Raw genomic sequence first — 22256 nt, forward strand, 5'->3', positions numbered from 1 at the left:
GCGTGACTACAACAAGAGGAAGAAGCTAGTGTTAGGGTTTTCACTACATATCTTGTAAGATATTTCTTGTATTTGTCTTCCCTTGCTTTCTTATTGTATTGAGAGTTTGTAAAGGCTTCTCCGCCTTCGGTAGTTACCGTAAAGGAGTGTTTTCATAGTGGAGGGTGCGTGAGTGTGTGGATCCTTGGATTAGTCACCTCTTGTGAGGTGGATACCAAGTAAATCCTCTTGTTAGCGTTGTGTATATTGTTTCTTTGTATTTTCCGCTGCATATCTTGAAGAAACAAGCAACGAGGAGCACGACGAGCTCACCGAGCTATTCACCCCCCTCTAGCTACATAATCGATCCCAACAAGTGGTATCAGAGCGAGGTCGCTCTTCACCGGAATCATCGCCGGAAAGGGAAAAGAGCTAGAGGGTGAAGAAGTTGGAGCAAAATTCTTCAACTGAAAGAATTCATCAAGCTCAACTTCAACATGGAATTCCAAGATGGGCTTGGATTCGATACAAGGGTGCCTCCATCATTTACTTCAACAAGCTTCGATCTTTGGAAATCAAAGATCGAGAATTTCTTGATGATGGAGATAGAGCAATGGTTTGCTCTTATGGAAGGTTTTGAAGCTCCAACAAACTCCAAGGGCAAGCCTCTCAAGAAAAGAAAATGGAGTCAAGAGCAAGAACAAAGGAGCAAAGCAAATGATAAAGTGACCAAGCTTTTGGTCAATTTATTGCCAAGCGATATTTTAGCTCAAGTTGGAGAATTCAAGGATGCCAAAGAGATATGGAGCAAGTTGGCAAAGATTCATGAGATCCTCTCCACTGTACAAGATCAAAAAGAATCCAAAGAGGGTGACTCATTGGATCAAGACCAAGAGGAAGAGGACTCCGAGGTTGAGAGATACTCAACTTCCGAAGAAGAGGTCCAAGAAACTTCATCTTCAAAAGAATGCAATGAAGAGGGCAAGGAGAGGGCATACTCCTTGTTCCATGTACAAGATGAAGAAGTCTCCACCTCTAGGATTGAGGGGGAGCGACCTTCGGTGACACCGGATCAAGAAGAAGGAGAAGTCTCCACATCCGGGTCAAGAGAAGAAGAGGATGAAGAAGCTTCCACCTCTACAAGTCAAGTCAAATCTATTGAAGGAGCATCATTGTCGGATCAAGAGGAAGCCTCTACCTCCGGATCAAAAGGAGAAGATGCCATCCCTACACATGAAGGTATAAATGTTTTAAATAAAAATAAAAATCATATCATATATTTTGAGTGTAGGGAGCATGGGCATTATAAGAGCAAATACCCTAAATTGGCCAAGAAAAAGAGCGAAGTGGCACAAAAGGGTAAGGAGAAGCCCAAAGAGACCGCTCCCTCAACAAAGAAGAGCAATGAGCACATTGTGTGCTTTTTGTGCAACCAAAAGGGACATTATAGGAGCCAATGTCCCAAGGGGAAGAAAGTGGTCAAGGCTCATGGAGGAAGCACAACTCAAGGGGGAGCCTCCAAGGTAAAAAAAAAGGTATCATTTATTGAGCCTACTCCCTTGAATAATGGTAAAAAGCATGGTAGTTCTAACTTTTATCATTTTAATGCTATTTACCATAAGAATAGAAAGCATGATAGCTTTAAGGAAAATCATGTAGCTTTTCATGCTAAGACTACCACGCCTAGGTTTAGAAAGGTAGATAAAAATCTAGACAAGGAAACTAAGAATTTTAGTTATAGGTCTAGAAATAAAAATGCTCATGAATTCATTGAAAAGCCAAAAACTAAGGATTTAATGGTGGAAAATTAAGTCTTGAGGTCAAGACTTGATAAATTAGAAAAGACCCTAAAAAGGATGGAAAATATCCTAAAAGGACAAAATGAGCAAAATCTAGGTTTAGAACAACAAGGGTCATCCAAGGGTAATAGAGGTTTGGGATACAAACCTAAAATCAAAAAAGATGTGCCTTCTTACCATATGGTTCCATATAGCTATGGAACTAACCCTAGGCCTAGTGGTCAAGTCAAAAATATAAGGAAAGGTATTCCTAAGAGTATTTTTGTAATAAATGTGACAAAGACTTCTAAGAAGTCTAAGAAAGTCACAAAGAAGGTCACTAGGGAAGAAATCCCTAGAGTTGACCTAGAAAAAGTGACCAAGGCTTCTAAGAAGCCTAACAAGGTCATTAAGAAGGTATATAGGAAAGTTATCCCTAGTGAGTACCTAGAGTATCCAAGGAGCACCAATAGGTGTTGGGTTCCTAGGAGCATTTTCTCTACCCCATAGATGGGTTAGAGAGTGTCAACTCCGATTAGAAGGGTAGTTAACCCAACTTTGATGAAGTTGACACTCGGGGAGCATTTTCAAGGTTATTGTTAACCTTTGAAAATGAAAATAATTTTTATTTACTCTTATAAGAGTAAAATGTGTCACAATTTGATAAATTGGATGATATTTTAAGTGACACGGATTGGGAAAATCATAAGAACTACCAAGTTGAGATTTTGGTATGTTCTTAGGAAATTAAAGACAATAAATGTCTTAACTCAATTGGTTACTCTTTAAAAGAGAAAATTGTGCCAAAATTTGAGAAATATGTTTAATTTAAATTGGCACAAATTAGGAAAAGCAAAAGAAATGTCAAAATTAGATTATTGGCATTTTCTTGGGAGATAGTGGGCAATCTAGGTTTTAAACCTTAATTTAGCTAAGACTTAAGGATACTTAGGTAGACAACCTAGGTATTTTATGTATGCTAATTTGCCATGCTTTGTTTGCCCATAATATGTCATGACATCATATTTATTCTTGCATTCACATTTTATTATGAAAAATACAAAAATACCATGTCATGTCATACATACATCATATAGTGATAGGAAATTTTCTTTTGAAAATTATTTCTTTTTGATGTATGTCATAACATATCATGCATTATTTTAATTCCTTGCAATTTAAGGACAAATGACATTTATTATCAAATCACATCCTTGGTGGATGTTCATAACCTCTAAATGCCTAGGTAAATATGCATGATCCCTAGATTAGGGCACAACCAAAAGTTTACATCTCACTAAGAACTATAAGGTGACTTGTATGTATTTTAATGCACACTAGATACAAGTGAGATGTTAGGATGATGAACAAAACTCAAGATGTTGATTTAGTGCAGTTTTGTGAGTTTTAGGTTCATCAAACACATAGTTATGTGTTTTCCAATCATTGGGAAAGCTAATGTACAAGTCATGTGCATTGAGCCCAAAGAACATGGTTGGATATTGATTTTGAAAATCATTTTAAAATGCCTTTGGAAAACCTTGATGAAGACTATCTTTTGAAAGTGATCATCATTGAAAAGTTAGGCACAAACTTGAAAAAAACACTAAAGTTTTTACAAGTTTTCAAGTTTGTGTCCATCTTTGAAAATATGAAGTATTTTATTAGAAAACTATTTTTCAATGATAATATATGCCCTAAGGAATGTCTACATGAATTTTCATAATTTTTTGAATTTTGTAGAATTATTGGGGGGTTTCTGAAATTGACTTAAATGGAATTTCAGCTTTTTCAGAGCTTCAATCGATCACCCGATCGATTGAAGGGTCTCAATTGATCGGGCGATCAATTGAGAGCAAGCTTCTCGTGAATAGAAGCTTCCTGGATCGATCCACCGATCGATCCAACTCTCCTGAATCGATAAGTAGATCGATTCAAGCAGGTTCAATCGATTAGGACCCAACTCCAATCGATTGGGAATGTTGATTTTAGCTGGGAAAGCCTGATTTCAGTATTTTAAACCCCTTTTAGTCTAGGGAACCATTCCTAACCTCTCAAAACACATTTGTATATATTTAGGAGGAGTTTTCATGATGAAAACAAGAATGGATTGGTTAAGGAAGACTAAGTAGAGGTTTAGGTTGAGGTTTGATTTCATTATTGAATTTTTGAACCTCAAAACTTCTAAATTTGGGTTTCCTAAAGGTTTAGGGATTCCAAGTCATTGTTGGTGCAATGACAGAAGTCACGACCATGTCTTTAGGGGGAGTTACTCTTTAAGGACATGAAAATTTAAGTTTCATACACCTTGGAAGGTGGTTAACCTTCTTCGTGAAAATGCTCAAGGTTGGGTATTTGACTACAATGGAGAGTGGATATCTTCATTGTTTCAAGTGGTGCATGCTCATGAATGAGCATTTGAGGATAATGAAGTGTATGGGACCTTCATTTGAATCGTGTGTTGAAGACAACGAGTGAAGTTGTATACAACAAGTGAATATACCAAGTGGTATATGCTCAAGGATGAGTTTTTGATGAAAATAAAGGGTATGAGACCTTTATTTAATCGTGTGAGTAACTCTTCAGGGGGAGAGTTTCTTTTTGATGTGTGCAAATAGGGGGAGAATGTATGGTTTAAGTTAGGCCTTCATTCCCTAAATAGGGGGAGAATGTGCATCGCCCTATGACAAAAAGGGAAGAATGAAGGGAATCCTCATTCATATATTGGCATGAAAGAAGTTGAGGTTATGGGATTAGCCTAACTCAAGAGTGGTATCGTCAGTGGTATTGTCAAACATCAAAAAGGGGGAGATTGTTGGTGCAATATCCCTAGGTCAAGGTTGACCTGGTTGACTGAGCTTGGATTGAGTCAAACTTGAGTCTTGATGTTTGGCTTTCGATGTTTGACAATACATGTAGACAGCACATGAAGATTACAGGTGCAATTGTTCATGTGGTGAGATTGTGAAGGATAGTCAAGTAGGTCAAGGTTGACTGGATACTTGACTGAGAAAGTTCTGGTGAGTGAAGCCAGGTGAAAGTCCTAGTGAGTGAAGCTAGGCAGAAGATAAAAGTCCTAGTGAGTGAAGCTAGGCAGATGAAAGTCTTGGTGAGTGAAGTCAGGCAGATGGAAATCCTAGTGAGTGAAGCCAGGTGAAAGACCTAGTGAGTGAAGATAGGCAGATGGAAATCCTAGTGAGTGAAGCCAGGTGAAAGACCTAGTGAGTGAAGCTAGGCAGTTGAAAATCCTAGTGAGTGAAGCCAGGTGAAAGACCTAGTGAGTGAAGCTAGGCAGAAGGAAGTCCTGGTGAGTGAAGCCAGGCAATTGGGAAAGTCCTGGTGAGTGAAGTCAGGCACAAGGAAATCCAGATGGATCAAGGCTGATCGGTCATCTGGTGTTGGAAAGACCAAGTAGGTCAAAGGGATTGACCGGATACTTGGCATGAGGTGGAAAGTCCAAGTAGGTCAAAGGGATTGACCGGATACTTGGCACGAGGAGGAAAATCCAAGTGGGTCAAAGGGATTGACCGGACACTTGGTGAGCGAGTCCTAGCAGGTCAAGGGTGACTGGATGCTAGGCATGATGAACCAACAGGTCATGGTTGACCAGATGTTGGTTTAGGGGACTTTGGACTTATTTTTGGGCAAAAAACAAGAAGTTGGATCGATCAGCCGATCGATTGGATCGATTGGCACATGCCCAATCGATCGGCCGACCGATTGGGTGAGTCCCCGCGACAAACTTTCTTCCAATCGATCAGTGGATCAATTGGGGAGAAGTGTCGCGTGAACAGAAGAGCTCTGGATCGATCGGTCGATCGATCCAGAGCCCCCAATCGATTGGGCGATCGATTGGGAGGCACGATTTCGCGCGATGGGACCTGGATCGATTGGTCGATCGATCCAGGCAAATTCCCAGGAGCATAGAGGCGCTCTGGATCGATCAACCGATCGATCCAAAGCCTCCCCGATCGATTGGGAGCAATCCAATCGATCGGGATCCGACCGTTGGCGTCGATTAAAGCTGTTGTCGAGCTCTTTCTTCGCAGAACTCTTACACTGTTAAGCTCCGATCTTCACAGCAGTTTCTCCACAGCGTTTTCCACTCTCACTTCTAGTTCTTGAAGGATCTTGGAGAGACATCCAAGTCAAGAGGCGTGACTACAACAAGAGGAAGAAGCTAGGGTTAGGGTTTTCACTGCATATCTTGTAAGATATTTCTTGTATTTGTCTTCCCTTGCTTTCTTGTTGTATTGAGAGTTTGTAAAGGCTTCTCTGCCTTCAGTAGTTACCGTAAAGGAGTGTTTTCATAGTGGAGGGTGCGTGAATGTGTGGATTCTTGGATTAGTCAGCTCTTGTGAGGTGGATACCAAGTAAATCCTCTTGTTAGCGTTGTGTATATTGTTTTTTTGTATTTTTCGCTGCATATCTTGAAGAAACAAGCAACGAGGAGCACGACGAGCGCACCGAGCTATTCCCCCCCCTTCCTCTAGCTACATAATCGGTCCCAACAGGTATTTCTTATAGTTTCCTCAAATTGTGCCAATGTAATTCAAACATAATTCCTTAAGATTTAGCACATTTTACTCTTTCAAAGAGTAAATGAAATCAAATTAAGGCTCAGATTCGCCTTTAACTTTCTAAGAAGATGCCAAAACCTCAAATTGACATTTCTTATCCTTTTCTAAATGTGTCCATTTAACTTAAGTTCAAATCCTCAAAGTTTGACACATTTTACTCTTCCAAAGAGTAAACATCTTACATTAGGACCTAGAATTTCCTTTAATTACCCTAAGAAAATACTAAAACCTCAATTTGGTGTTTCTTATGTTTTCCCAATTGTGCCAAGTTAAATTAAATCTAATTTTCTTAGGTTTTGGCACATGTTACTCTTTCCAAGAGTGATGATTTGGATTAAAGTTTACATTTCCCTTAATTCCATAAAAAAATGCCGAATTCCAAATTTGGTATTACTTTTGCTTCTCTCAAATGTGTCAATTTAAATTATATTCAACTCTTCAAAGTTTGACACATTTTACTCTTTCAAAGAGTAACACTTATAATCTTTTTCATTTTCAAAGGTTAACAATAACCTTGAAAATGCTCTCTGAGTGTCAACTTCATCAAGGTTGGGTTCACTACCCTTCCAAATAGAGTTGACACTCTCTAGACCCATCTAGGGTGTAGAGAATATGCTCCTAGGAACCCAAAACCTATTGGTGCTCCTTGGATACTCTAGGTACTCACTAGGGATAACTTCCCTAGATACCTTCCTAAGGACCTTCTTAAGCTTCTTAGAAGCCTTGGTCACTTCTACTAGGTCACTCCTAGGGATAACTTCCCTTGTAACCTTCTTTGTGACTTTATTAGACTTCTTAGAAGTCTTAGTCACATTGATCTTGTCAAAAGAACCTTTAGGGATTCTTTCCCTAGTATCTTTGACTTGACCTCTAAACCTAGAGTTAGTCCCATAGCTATATGGAACTCTATAAAAGGAAGTCACATCTTTCTTGGCTTTAGGTTTGTATCCCAAATCTCTATAGCCATTGGATGTCTCTTGTCTAGTTCTCCCTAGAGTTTGCTCATTTTGACCCTTAAGAAGATTTTCCATTCTTGCTAGGGTTCTTTCTAAGTTATCAAGTCTTGACCTCAAGACTTGGCTCTCCGTCATTAAATTCATAGATTTGGATTTTTCTTGATTCCTATGAGTATTTCTATATTTAGGCATATATCTAAAGTCCTTAGAGTTATTGCCTAAGTAGTTATCTACCTTCCTAACCTTAGGTGTCGTAGTTCTAGCATGAGGAGGAATGTATCTATCCTTAGTGCCATCATGCTTCCTACTTTCATGATAATTAGTATTAAAATGATAAATGTTATTTATAACATGCATTTTATCATGACTAAGAGGAATTGCACTATTAAAGATTACCTTAGGTTTGCTCTTAGAAGCTCCCCCTTGACTTGTATTTCCTCCTTTGACTTTGGTTGTCTTCTTCCCTTTAGGACATTGACTTCTATAATGTCCTCTTTGATTGCATAAGAAGCACACAATGTGCTCCTTGCTTTTGTGTTCCACGGGATCAACCACCTTAGGCTTCTCCTTAGCCTTTAGTGTCATTTGGCCCTTCTTCTTAGTCAATTTGGGGCACTTACTCTTATAGTGCCTATGTTCCCTACACTCAAAACATATGATATGATTTTTATTCTTAATTGAACTAATTATACCTTCATGTGTAGGGGTGATGCTTGATTCTCTATTTGATTTATCTTGTGTTGTGGAGCTGGCATCATCTTCTTCTTCTCCTCTTGAGGATGTGGGTGCTTTCACCTCTTCAACTCTTGAGGATGTGGATACTTCCATCTCTTCCTCTCTTGAAGATGTAGAAGATCTCTCATCTTCTTCCTTCTCCTCCTCTTCCTTCTTCTCCTCGAATGTTGACCTTGTGTTAACATTGGATTGATCCTTCTCTTCTTGGACCAATGAACCCTTCTCCTGGGGATCCTCCACTACTTGAAATTGAGTGGGGTTCTCATGATAGGCAATGATCTTTTTCCATAGATCATTTGCACTCGTGCATTCATCTACACTCAAAATTATATTAGAAGGTAATAAATTAAGCAATATTTTCGTTACCTCCTTATCCGCCTCCGCTAGCTCCTTTTATTCCTCAGTCCAATGTCGAGGTCGGAGGTGCTTACCCTTCTTGTCCATTGGAGCTTCAAATGGGTCCTCCAAAACAACCCATTGATTCTAATCCATTTGGAACCATGTCTCCAACTGAGTTCTCCAAAAATTGAAGTCCTCTTTGTCATATGGAGGTGGAATCCGGATGTCCCATCTGAGAGGTCCTTCACTCTCCATCTTCTTCTTCCTCTAGCTTCTTGCTCTCTTGGCGGTTAGTCCATGGAAGAGCGACCTCGCTCTGATACCAATTGTTGGGACCTTTGTGCTCGTTAGAGGGGGGTGAATAGTATTTCATTGCGCTCCTTTCGTCGTTTGCTTCGTCTTGATGATGATATGCAGCAGAAATGAAATACAAGACTCACATAACGCTAACAAGTAGATTTACTTGGTATCCACCTCAAGATGAGGTGACTAATCCAAGGATCCACACACAACACGCTATTTCCACTATGAAAAAACCTCCTTCTCGGTCGCAGCCGGAGGCGGAGAAGCCTCGTACAAACTCACACTACAACACAACACTCACACAAGAAAGAGAAATACAAATACAAATGAATACACTCTCTTCTTGCTTACTTGTGCTTGTTGTTGCCTCTTGAACCTTGAGAGAACACTCTCAAGAGCCTTCAAGAACTGGCGGTGAAGATCGGAGAAAGTCGCTGAAGATCGCAGCAAAATCGCAGGAGGAAAGCTTGTAAAGAACTACAGAGAAAACGCTCCGCAACGGCTATATCCTGTGTTCCCAATCGATCCAAATCATCTTCAATCGATTGCCACGTCAGCACCGCTTGATCCCAGCCGTCCATCGCTCATTTCCTGCGCAACAGTCACTTCCCAATCGATTGACCAATCAATTGGGACTTCCAGAATTGATCGCCTGATCGATTCAGAGCCTTTTTATGCTCTCGCGTCCGCACGAGAGCTTCTGCTGCCCAATCGATTGATCGATCAATTGGCAGCTCCCAATCGATCGCCTGATCGATTGGGAAAGCTTCTGTGCTCGCGATTTCTCATCCCAATCGATCGACCGATCGATTGGGCCTTCCCACAATTGTAGCACACCCGAATCAATCCACTGATCGATTCGACTCTGGTTCAATCGATCGCCCGATCGATTGAATAGCCTGAACTTGACTCAAACTCAAGTCCAAAGTCTCCAACCCAACTCCTGGTCAACCGTGACCTGTTGGGTCTCCATGCCTAGCATTTAGCCACACCCGACCAACCTCGAACTAGCCTTCTAGCCTCCTCCATCAGTCTTGCGTCCCTCGGATATCTCTCATCCTTCACGCATTGCCTTCAGGAGCTTCCTTCGGCCTCATCCTAGTTGTCAGATTATACCACCACATTCGACTAACCTCGAACTAGCCTTCTAGCCTCCTCCATCAGCCTTGCGTCCCTCGGATATCTTCCCATCCTTCATACCTTGGCTTCAAGAGCTTCCTTCGGCCTCATCCTAGTTATCGAGTTCTCCTTGCTAAGTCACACTAGGACTTACCTTTCCAAGACCACATGCTTGGACTTACAACCTTTGCCAAGATCACACTTGGACTTTCCGTTGCCTGGCTCCTCACCAGGACTTCCTCCTTTGCCAAGATCACACTTGGACTTTCAGTTGCATGGCTCCTCACCAGGACTTTTCAAATGCCTGGCTCCTCACCAGGACTTTCTCCTTTGCCAAGATCACACTTGGACTTTCCAATTTGTCTAACCTCCAGTTAGGACTTCCACCACTACCTAAACTCCAGTTAGGGCTTCCATACGCCTAACCTCCAGTTAGGACTTCCATACGCCTAACCTTTAGTTAAAACTTTCCCAGTCAAATCTCCTGTCACCCTTGACCTACTTGACTTGTATTCTCCTCATCCTGGTCAACCCTTTGACCATCTCTATAACCAGATGATTGCTTCAGCAATCTCCCTATATTATTAAATATCAAAACTCAAACCTTGACTCAAGCTTAGTCAAACTTGTCAAACTTGACCTAGGGAAATTGCCCCAACAAGAAGGAGAAATCAGTTACTATCAAAGGATGAATTAAAGAAGCTTCATACCTAAGCTGGTCGGCAGCTGGGTGTGGATCGGACTTAGGCTGAAGATGTACATAACTCCCTCCAGCAGCAGCTTATGGATATCGTATTTTTGACCAGCAAGCATGGAGGTGGCGTTCAATGTAACGACCCGGCCCCTCGACCCATTGGGCGGCCCAACTGGCGGCCCATTTGGCTACCAGGATTCATAAACTCTAGTACTTAGCCTGGAGGTCTAGAGTTCGAATCCTGGGGAAGGCAAAAATCCATTGGCCAGGGGTGGGAAGACCTAGTGAGTAACGGCACGGCCGAGGGTCGTCGGTCGACGACATAAGGGGTCGCCAATTGGGCCGCCAATTAGGCCGCCCAAGGGGCCGAGGGGTCGGGTCGTTACATTCAAGTAGTCCGATCAGCTCTTGTTGCTCTTCAAGGCAGGCTGAGGCGCCACTTCGAGGTGCCAGCGGGTCGGGAAGTCTGGCCGCTCGGGAAGGCGCATGAAGAAAAAATATTCCCTCCAGTGCTTGTTGGAGGTCGACATTTTATCAAAGAAAACAAGACCCACTTGAGACTGGAAAGGGAATGCCCCCAACTCAGACAGTTTGTGATAGTAAAAATAGAGGAAGATCGGTGAATAAGGGGATGTCGTGTAGATGAAACAAAACAATGACGCCGCACAGCAGTCGGAAGGAGTTCGACACAAGTTGAGAGAGGGGAATACGGAAGTATTTATAAATTGCGGGAAAGAAAGGATGAAGGGGAAACTGCAGACCGGCAATAAACTGGTCCCGGAAGAAGCAAACACAGCCAGTCGGCAGAGAATTAGGCCGATCGGACGGAGAAGGTAAAATGATCTGATGATCAGAAGGAATTTCAAAAGCATCTCGCAAGCTCTCAGCATCGCCCCCATCGAACCTAGACTCATGGATGTATACCAGAGTCCAGGGACAGAGGCAGATGACTGTGATGAACTTGCCATTTCAAAAACTAGGAAAGGCGAAAAGAAACCTAATGGGATGTCGTCGGAACAAAAAGAAAGGTTGAAAAGCATGAAGACGACCTTGATTGGAAGAAAGCTTACTGTGAGGGTCACTGGGGAGCAAAGGATGTACTCAAACAGAGGATCATCGGAGAACGAAGGAAATGGGAACGGATGACTATTGGAGAGCTTGAATGTGAAGAAATGTGTGAAGGAAGCGACGCCACTGGCTTATAAGGTTCGGGCTCGGCTGACCGGAGTCGTCCGATCTAGGTCACGAAAATCCAAGCCAAGATCTCACCGTTGAATTCAAACTGCCAAACGTCACATCACGCTTGCCATGTCAGGCGTGCGGCGGCAGTAGGCGGGACACGTGGCGCACCACCATGGGTCAGCAATTAATGAAGGCATGGGAACATGCTCAGCATTAATGCACAAGATTTGTACGATTTTCGAGAAATCTGGGTGACGTCAGCCTAGCTCGTGCTCGCCCGAGATACCCTAAGGTGAATTTTTATAAGTGCCAATCTTCGTCGTGTCGATCGGATCGAGGGAGCATACCTATGCCCAAACAACAATCTTCAGCAAGCCGATTGGACGAAGATCGGTCCTATCCTGATCGGAAACCACACAGTGTCAAAGGCCGATCGGGAGAAAATCCGCTCACACAATTGTCCAGTCAATCAGACTACAACCTCCTTCGACTAGACTTAAGGGGGAGGCTTGTGATGCGGTGATGATGAAGGGCCCCACCCCGTTGCCGCGGTGAAGGTCAAAGGAAGTCAAAGTCAAGACAGTCAAATGTACAGGGCATCTGCTAGTCAGACGAAACATCCCTCGACTAGGGATACAACCCTAATCCGTTGTCAGCTCTGACACAGAGAACATTCACACACTCGACGCTCAAGGGAGAACAATGTGCAGAAGCTGAGCGGCTACCCCGCTCGGCCAGACAGCAAGGTATGACATCGACAAGAGTTCAACTTCGTCCAAGCGGCTTCTTCGCTCGGCCTAGCAGTGGCCTTGGCACCAATCGAGCACTCGAGCAATGGACTTCCGGTCGAGCGGCTATCCTTCTCGGCCCAGAAACAAACAACACTTGGACAGTGGACTTCCGGCTGAGAGACTATCCCGCTTAGCCCGATACGGACTACACGCGAACGGCAGAACTCTGGCCGAGCGGCTATTCCGCTCCGCCAAGCAACAGACGCAGCAGACTATCTTTGGATATCCTTTTAGGAGCTAGTGTTGCTGACAGACGGCATGGTCAGATAGAGGATCGTATGACGGAAGCTTCCATTGTCACTTCAGAGATATGCTCGACCTGTTAAGGTACTGTGTCAGGGACACTTTACTGACACATCTTTTCAAGAAAACTTTTGAGAAGTGTGCCCGCCTCGGGAAGAGTACACACGCGCTACAGGAGCTCTATATAAAGGGGGGTCCAAGCATCGATGGAGATATGCGTTACACGCAATCTTTACTATTGCGCTACAGTTCTTGTTGCTTTTTCTACTTGCTTCGCCGGAGACTGACTTGAGCGTCGGAAGGCCATCTCCGGGGACTCCTTCCCTGGCTTGGCACTAACGTCAGTTGTATTGCAGGTGGGAGCGAAGTCCGCTGGAAGTCCACGGGAGCGCCACATCCCCAGCATCTATCTCATCGACTTTCGGACAGGATAAGATATGGTTGATAAGTTAAGATAGAAAATTAAAAATTGAAAATAGAAATCGAAAGGTTGAAACATGACCATGCGTGCTCAAATAATTTATAAAGTCAAAATTTAGAAATTATGGTAGAATCAACTGGTACATTAGAAATCACCAGAGCCAAATTAGAAGAATCCCACAAAAACATGTTTTAAAAATATTTCTGATTAATCCAGTAGGAAGGAACTTATAGTGGGCTCTAAGATCATACCTAAATTTTGGAGGCCATGAGGCTAGTTGTATGGATTAACTCGGTTGAGCTCTTCCTTTGTTAGTCCACACTGGAGTGTGTTGAGAGTCTTTGAGTCAACTTGGATCTTCCTCTTTATTTTGTCATTCCATTTTTCTAGTGGGAGGACTTCTCAGGATTTGACTGAAACTTTGTAGCCTTGGAGGATGCAAAACCATTGTTCAATTTTCGTTTTGAGAAAGACTTCCATCCTCCTTTTCCTGTAGGATAAGTCATTGCACTTGCAAAGAAAACTTAACAAAAATTCCAAGACTTTTGTCTTGGGGTAAGTAATGCAATAAAAATAAAAATAACACCATATTAAATAAAAGTAAAGAAAAGAAATTCTTGATGGGTGGCTACACCAAAATCAAGAGTCCTTGCTCTGATACCAATTGAAAGATCATTGCGGCTGAGAGAGAGGGGGGGGGGGGGGGGTGAATCTCATCGCTTTAAAACTTTTCTTTACTTTAGTTAAAAGCAGAGTACACAGTGGAATAAAAAGATAAGCAAAAAGACAAAGTCATTTTTGTACTTAGTTCGGAGCCTTTGACGACTCCTATTTCAAGGCCTGTGATTGTCGATCGCTTTTGTTAGGTAATCCACTAAATGGTAAAGAAATATTATAGATGTGAATATAAAGTATATAAGTAATTAAATATACAGACAACATATGAGTATAAAAAGAAGTTACAGGTTGTCGGAGACTTCATGGCATCATAATAGTCGAAGCTTGCACCAGCACAGAAGAGGCATAGTAATAAATCAGAAGACCGAAAGTTGTCTCTGGCTTGAACCTCGGTGGCTTCTTTTATAGCTTTCATTTTGTCGACGAAAAAACCATTCCATCATTGAAAAACCGTTACGTCGATTGAACTAATCCATCAACTGAACCTTTTATCTGTCAATCAAACCACAACTTCTTTCTTGTTTGCTGAGATCCGATCGGTTCAATCTCATAAATTTTATCGTTTTGTCGACTGATCAACTCTGTTCCATCGATTGAATAATTTTTTACCTTCTTTGCTTTGATTCAAATCTCCATTAAATCTAGAAATAAATTGATCCATCAACTAATTCCCTTGATCTGTCAACGAAACTGAATGTTCCCTTTTGCGTCCTGATCGAATTTTACTGCTCTGATCTTTCTTCGATCCTTTGATTGAACAATCCTGTTTCGTTAATGGAATACCAATTTCTACAAAACAATGTTAGTATAATAGCACAATATTATTTTTGTAAAACAAAGTTAGAACAAATATAATATGCAATATGAAGACAGTAAGGACTGTCTTGAACTCAACTTAGAAATCTCCGTTGGTTTCTTCAATTGGATTAGTACCTAGGTTTATCCTTGCTGGGACCTGAGCTCATTGCACTCACTCCAGGAGCATACCTCACTACAAGAGCTTAGTGTTATGACCTAAAAAATTAAGATATCTTCACAATAGTATGATATTATTTACTTTGGAAATAAGTCCTTATGATTTTATTTTTGGGCTTTACCCAAGAGGTTTTATACTAATAGAGATATCTTTTTCTTATATATCTATGATTTTTTTTTATGTATTTTCAATGTGAGACTATGTTTGCAATCCCAACACATACCTCACTTATCATATGTCAGACTTTCATGCTTGATGTTCGATCCTTGACCCACCAGATCTTTCCTCGCCTCGATGTCTGGTTTACATTGACCCACCAAGTTTTCTTGCCAGATATCTGTTCCTTCCGACTTATCTGGACTTTCTGCTAGGCTGATCCTCTTAATCCATCTGAACTTTCTACTTGATGTCTTGTCCTCTAGATCGATCAAGGTATTTGAGTCTACATGCTTAAGAAACATATCAAATACATATGTTCTGAATTTAAACTCTTTATCATATATCAAAATATAAGATCGATTAACAATGTATTTTGCACTGACAGATAGTATATATCAAGGATAGATTTTGTTAAATTTGTACTGTTATTCCACGATTGATTCAAGAATAATCCTTGTGAATTTGTGCTACACGGTGCGAGCAATTCATAACTAAAACTTCAATGATATATATATGTACTACATAATAGGCTCAATTTCTTAGAAAAAAAATGGATTGCACTATATATATCTATTATTGAATATCAATAATAATAAATTTCTTGTATTCATATACACTTTGTCATATTAATTGTGATATTTTATCCATCGTCTGCTAGCACTTTATTAGCGCGTGGCCTTGTATTAACAAGCTTGATCTCTCAAGTTATAGTCATTTTGATCAAGGCATGCTAATTTGAATCAAGTTACACGTTATAAAACACCACAAGCTTTTATTATATTGATAACTTGGTCTACATGTTTATTAAGAAACATAACCATTTATCTAAGTGCAATAAGAACACAAGAAGACCAATCAAGAGACTGCAAATGAGAGATCGCCAAGTAAAGACAATACAACACCATTGTCTGATAACAACCGAACTAAGTTTATGCTCCTAGAGTTCATCCTTGGCTGATTCATTGCTAGGGTTGGGTGATGTTTTAATGGGATAGGAAGGTGACATGGCAATACCGCATGTTCCTTCCTTTTTTGGGGTTCCTCGTTCCATTCTTATGTAGCCTTGCTCTCCCCAATTCGTCCCCCATGAATTCTTCACTATCCAATATTTAGTTCCATCTTTTGTTTCTCCATATCCAACAACAGCAACTGCATGATTTGAGCTCGTGCCACAAGATCCTGTGAAGACCCCCTATATATAAAACATAACAATATTATTAATTAATAAAGGACAAATATTATAGTAGTCCCGACTAATAAATGCTAGTGCGCTAATGTTAATTGCCGTCAACCTAGCTATGTCTCACATAGTTAAATTATCAGTATAAAAGTTCTAAACCTACCTCAGAGTAGAACTGGAAGTCTCGACCACTTGCATCAATAGCGACGGATACAGGTTGATTTGCTACAGCTTGTTGAAGAGCAGTCTCATTGTTTGACGGAACATCTTCATATCCATCAATTGTCACAACGGGCTTATTCACCGATATATATGAAAAATAAACAATCGTACAATTAATTTCTTAAATCTTGATCGATCGAGAAGTATCATATATAAATTAATTAATTTATAATATGACATATAAACCTGAGATGCATTGCAGGAGGGTCCTTGCTGTGCTGTGTAAGGGTACGTATCCTCTGTAGTTATGCCTCCAGCATTTTTGATGAATCTAAATGCCTTATCCATCCACCCTCCGTTGCATCCCATGTTGCCCGTATCGCAATCCACAAGCTCTTGCTCAGATAACGATATCAACTCTCTGGTCACTATTTGATTTATACCCTCAACAGCAGCAACTACCGAAAAAGCCCAACAACTCCCTGGACCAAGTAGGATTTGCTTGCCATCACTCGATCGTGCAAATTAAATTAACATCTCGAACAAGTGTGCATGCGAAAAGAAAGAATTAATTGATCGATCATCGATCTACTATATGCTTACCGCATTGGCGTTGATCTTTGACGGGTGTAACTGCGCCCTGGGTCCTCCAATCCACCGACGCAGGGAGTTTGTAAATATCGATGTGGCCGTGCTTGAACTCCCCCTCCGGCTTCTCCCCACGGTGAATCCGGTGGTGCTCAATCTTGGAGCCGGCGTAGAGGTCCAGGAACTCTTGGTTGGTCAAGTCCGCGAAGCCGTTGAGCTTGAGCTTGTATGGCTCGTCCTTCTTGTTGAACTCGTCGATGAACTTCATGTTCTGCTTGAACACGTTGAACCGCCTGAGCTTCTCGTCGAGGTCCCGTGACACCGTGTGGTGGCTGCGCCATTGCTCATAGAGCGCCCACAGTCTCTCCTCACTGGACAAATCCTCCTCAGTGAAGGGAATGCATCGATATACAGTGAAGGCCAGACTGGCCAGTGCAAGAGGCATGGCCACCCACAGCACCTTCCTCCACATGTTAACTACTGATTACTATGTATGCTTTTGCTATTTGCTATAAATTGCATGCATTGTGAGCTAAGGCAACCTTCAAACCGAGATATTTATAGAGATGCACTGAGGCAGTACTAAGCAGCTTGGACCGGGGCTGAACCGGCTAGCTAGCTGGTTTTTCTGGTTGTATCGGGGAAACCATAATACCTCAAATTAAGAAAACAAAAAACTAAATATATATAAAAAGTAAAATACAACTTGTTATATAAATACACTTAAAGTGATTAGGATCCACATAGAGGTAGTGGTTGAGATGGACAACCGTTGACGCACCATGCATATGACTGTTGACTTAATATAGACAATGACTGTTGACTTAAAATATATAATTCAAAACTCAACTTTGTTAAGAATCCATAGTAGTTGTTGAGATGGAAAACCGTTGACTCACGATGCATCTGACTGTTGACTTAATATATATTATTCAAAAGTCAACTTTGTTAAGAATCAATTCATGTGTCGACATATACAATTTATAAGATAACATCAACCCTAAGGTAAATCTATGTAAAATTTTCATCAATCGTATATATAAAGATTTATCTAACAATTAATATTCTTAGGTCCGTTATCTATTATTAAGAAGAAATTTTTTTAATAATATATTTAACTGAGTCTTGAATTTTAATTATCTATTACGAGTGGATCTAAACATATGATATTTTTCTTCCCAGGCACCAGAAAAAAATAAAAAATTGCTTGTAAAATGATTAGGAGAACATTTTTCTACGTGGAAAAATATCCTAATTTATTATTTATTTACTAAAATCAATTGTCAGTACATATTCCATTTCCATATTAACTTAGAAAAAAATTTGGTGAAGTAATAAATTAATTCTCTAGTTAGTGCACGCGTAATGCTTGTACCATTTTAATTTACTCCAGTTCATGTGACAAAGATTTGTCCGAGAGTTGAGTCGATGGACACTGAGGATATAATATTCATGTGACCGGTCGAAGACTGTAGGCGTAAATCTCCTATTGTCGTAGACCTGCAAGCACAAACTGAGACGGGAAGGGGTTCCCGGTGACGACCCTCCGACGCTCAAGTCAGATCCCGGTGAGAAAATGAAGCAGAGTAACAAGACGAAAATTGTAGCTACAGTAGATATGTGAGCATACCTCCGTCTAAGTCTGGGGGCCCTTATATAGGGCTCCCCAGAGGCGCGTTCATGCTCCCCGAGGCGTGCACGCTCCTCAAAGCATACCTGGAATGGACGTGTCAGAAAAGCGTGTCTGGCGCCATACTGCAATAGTACGAGCATATCCCTAACGTCATAGTGGAAGCTTCCACCGGACGATTCTCTATCTGAGCGTGCCGCCGACCATGCTGCCTGTCGGTGACACGGGTTCCTTGGAAGATATTCCCAACTACTCCCTTTGTCCTTTACGGGGCCGAATGGAGGAACCGCTCGGCTAGTATCCTTCGGGTGCTACCACGGCCGGGCCGAGTTAGACGTTCGCTCGGCCCATCATCCTACTGTACTTGCTCCGTCTTGCCGAACGAAGAAGCCATATCTGCCAGGCCCAGGGTGTGCTCCCCGTTCAGTCTAGAGAGGGGGTCGCTCAACCCTCATCCCTCCTTGCTGGAGCCTTGCTTGAGCCCTCTGAGCGTCGGAAGCTTGGCGTCAGGCCAAGCTGTAGTAATGCCGAGCCAGGCGCCTGACACTACATCCGCTCGAGCAGGGGAGGTGGGTCACCTGCTCGGATTATCTTCTGGGAGTTAGCCATCTTGACTTTGACCTTCCACATGTCATTGACCTCCTTTGGGGCGGGAGCCCCTTTTTACCACCGGATCACATGCCCCCTTCAAGTCTAGTCGAAGGAGGCTGAAAGTCCGACTGACTGGACAAAATTAGTCTGTGGCTTCGTCGACCGCTCAGTCGTGCTACTAAAGAGGATCCGACCGACCCCTCGAAGCCGCTCGGTGAAGCGTAGCCCAGTACTTTGTGCAAAATTTTATCGCTCCATGTCCCGATCCGCAGGCGGTCAAAGCTAACGTCACTCGAATCTCCTCAGAATTTGTGCAAATCATAATCATTAAATAGAGCACGCGGCCACACCCGGTATTAAATGCTTGCCTATAGGCGACTGTCACGTGGCGCTGCCGTCGTCACCCTGCGATTGATGCGTCCGAGGCGATGTAACGTGCGACGGTTCAAATTCAATGGACGGATGTGAGCTTTGGCTTCTGCTCCCTAGATCGAACGACCTTGGTCGGCCGGGCGCGATCTTTATAAAGCCGCCGCTTCTTCCTTGGAAATCTCTACGTCTTCGTGCTCGAGTGCTCCGGCGACTTCGTTCATGTTCAGAGCTCTGACGTCCTTCGACCTCTTACTCCAGTGATTCCTTTTCTGTAAGCTTCCTCTTCTATTCCTTTGTCCTCAGTTTCCGCCTGTTAGCGCTTTTCCGACATTCCGCCATTTTGCCCGGTGACCTCTTTTCCTGTCGATACTGCTTTCTGGTTTTCCGGCGGTCTCCTTAGCTAATCCTTCTTCCACTTTATTTTCCGACCATGGCCAGTTCTTCCTTGCCAGTTGACCCTGCTCCCGGCCCATGGTACACCACTATGGAGACCCGGTTCGACGCGGGCAATGCGGCGAGCCTAGTAAATGCCTTTGACCTCCCGGTCAACCATGAGATAGTTTTGGCGTCTCCATCCGATCGGCCCAATCCACCGACTGACACTCTCTATTTTTTCCGCGATCAATTCGTAGCCGGTCTGCGGTTCCTTATCCATCCCTTCATAATAGAAGTTTACAACTATTTCCGCATCCCTCTTGCCCAGCTCGTCCCGAATTCTTTTCGCCTCTTGTGTGGGGTAGTCATTCTGTTCATTGTGCATATCATTCTTTTGACCCCTCGCGTATTCCATTATTTCTACTATCCCAAACAATCCGAGCTGGGCGCCTATCTTTTTCAGTCTTGGATCGGCCTAGTCTTCTTTGACAAGATGCCAACCTCCAATAAACATTGGAAAGAATATTTCTTCTTCCTTCGACTTCCCGAGCAGCCAATTTTTAGGACCCAGAGGCAGGTCGGCCTTCCTACCCAGTTCGACCTGCAAAAGTACTAGAGCCGACCGGACTATCTTCATGCAACCAACCAGCTGTCCGGCCTGAAGTTTAACATCCATCAGCTACTGTCGGAGGGGGTGCTATACCTGTTCGGGCTGAGTCTGATCCGAGCGAAACTCCCGAGCGGCATGGGTATGACATCTTTGAGCCCCCCTTTCTAGGATCTAAATGATTCTTTCTTTTTTCTATAGCTGACATCATGATGTGTTCACTGGCAACCAACCTTATAAAGCTGAAGAAGGCTGAGATAGAGGCAGCGGCTGCCAAGGAAGCGGAGAGGCTTGGGTTGACCCCGATCGGTTCACAAGAGGGTGCGCCTATGGGGACCCTAACTGCTGGCGAGGGGACCGCTGAAAGGAAGGCCAGTGTCAGAGGAGTGGCCGACCCGCACTAGGTCTCCGAAGTGCCTCTCACCATTCCTACCGAGGGCTCGGGATCCTCGAGCAACGTGCCGTTAACTCAGCGTAAGAGACGCCAAACGGGCGCTAGTTCTCGTTCGACCATATCCGCTATAGGGGGTTCTGAGCGGGGAGATGCTTCTACTCCGGAGACTGTAGAGGCTATATCCTCTGATTGGACCCATTCTTAAATCGATTTGCCCACAGAGGCCATCGCTGTCGAGCCGCTCGCTTCACTTCCTCCAATTCGACGAAGGATTCATCGATCCGGCATCTTCTCGGCTTCCGCTTCATAAGCCTCAGTGATGTGCGTAGATTATATACTTTTTTATGCATGTTTTTACGCACATTTACATATTTTGAGCATGCTTGATCTATGCATTTTTATACTTCCAGCTTTCCTTTTAGCATATTTACTCTTTTGGTTCGGAGATCTGCTTTTTGTGCATTTTCTGTACACAGGAGTCGATTTGGTGAAGAATCTACATCTTTAGGCATGCATTGGAGGAAACAAAGGGAGAAAGCACCGGGTCGTGTACTTCACACGGCCCTGCACTGGTATGGAGCTCGGGCCGTGTGGAGTTTGGCACCAACAGAAGAGGAAGATGACATGGCCGTGTCAAGATTTGAAGCCAACCAGAGCAGAAGCCTTACATGGCCGTGTGGATCTACACGGCCGTGTGAGGTTTCCAGAGACCAAGCAGGCTGTGGCCGTGTGCACCACACGGCCGTGTAGCATTTCCAGAGAGCAGAAGGGTTATGGCCGTGTGGAGTCACACGGCCGTGCAGCTTTGGCAGAGAGGGAACTGGACATGGCCGTGTGAATCTCACACGGCCGTGTCACGGGACCGTGTGGCGCCCGATTCCCTCCTCTATTTAAACCCTTCTTCATGAATTGAAAGGGGATCTCTCCCCCTTTGGGAGAAAGCAAGATTTGGTGGTTTCCTCCCAATCTTGGGAGGATTTCTGGGCGATTCAAGGGGAGTTCTTGGCGATTTTGACTCTGGAGCGAGGATTGGATCCGAAGACGAGGCTTCTTCGTAGATAAGTTTTCTCTTTCCCCCTTTTCTTGGTTTCTTGGATTGGGGATTGAAGAAATGCTTGTATTCTTTATTTCTTCGGGTTATCTTCCTCGATTCATGGAGTAGATCTTGTATTCTAGGATGAAGGGAGTATTTGTATGATGGATTGAAGTAATCTCTTATGGATTTGCCATTTTCTTGTTTCAATGACATTATCTTGCTTGTATCAATTAGATCTTGAATGATTAATGGTGATTCGTGCTTAGTTCTCATTCTTGATTAATTGTTTGGATTTCTTATGGACTTTGTAAAGATAAACTCTCACTCGATCATCCGAGGGATCCACGTGACAGGTGCAAGCCCGTGTAAGGACGTTTGAGAGACAAAG

General features: G+C 42.8%; 1 protein-coding gene across 1 annotated transcript; it reads right to left on the minus strand.

Annotated features, from left to right (window-relative positions):
- Positions 1–15701: 15701 nt before the first annotated feature.
- Positions 15702–17376, minus strand: LOC121973123 (thiol protease SEN102-like). The gene is made up of 4 exons (XM_042524706.1): positions 16879–17376; positions 16522–16757; positions 16277–16408; positions 15702–16125 (listed from the first exon to the last, which is right to left on the minus strand). The coding sequence occupies exons 1-4, from the start codon at positions 17333–17335 to the stop codon at positions 15871–15873; spliced, it is 1080 nt and encodes a 359-aa protein (XP_042380640.1). The 5' UTR covers positions 17336–17376; the 3' UTR covers positions 15702–15870.
- Positions 17377–22256: the final 4880 nt, after the last annotated feature.

The sequence above is a fragment of the Zingiber officinale genome, chromosome 4A, assembly GCF_018446385.1.
Source record: "Zingiber officinale cultivar Zhangliang chromosome 4A, Zo_v1.1, whole genome shotgun sequence".
In the NCBI taxonomy this organism is placed as follows: domain Eukaryota; kingdom Viridiplantae; phylum Streptophyta; class Magnoliopsida; order Zingiberales; family Zingiberaceae; genus Zingiber; species Zingiber officinale.

Excerpts from the sequence above, each read along its gene's own strand:
- LOC121973123 (XM_042524706.1), bottom strand. The coding sequence starts at position 17,335 with ATGTGGAGGAAGGTGCTGTGGGTGGCCATGCCTCTTGCACTGGCCAGT. Across the intron at positions 16,758-16,878 it reads CAAAGATCAACGCCAATGCG|GGAGTTGTTGGGCTTTTTCG; the intron begins GTAAGCATATAG and ends TACTTGGTCCAG. Across the intron at positions 16,409-16,521 it reads CCTCCTGCAATGCATCTCAG|CCCGTTGTGACAATTGATGG; the intron begins GTTTATATGTCA and ends TCGGTGAATAAG.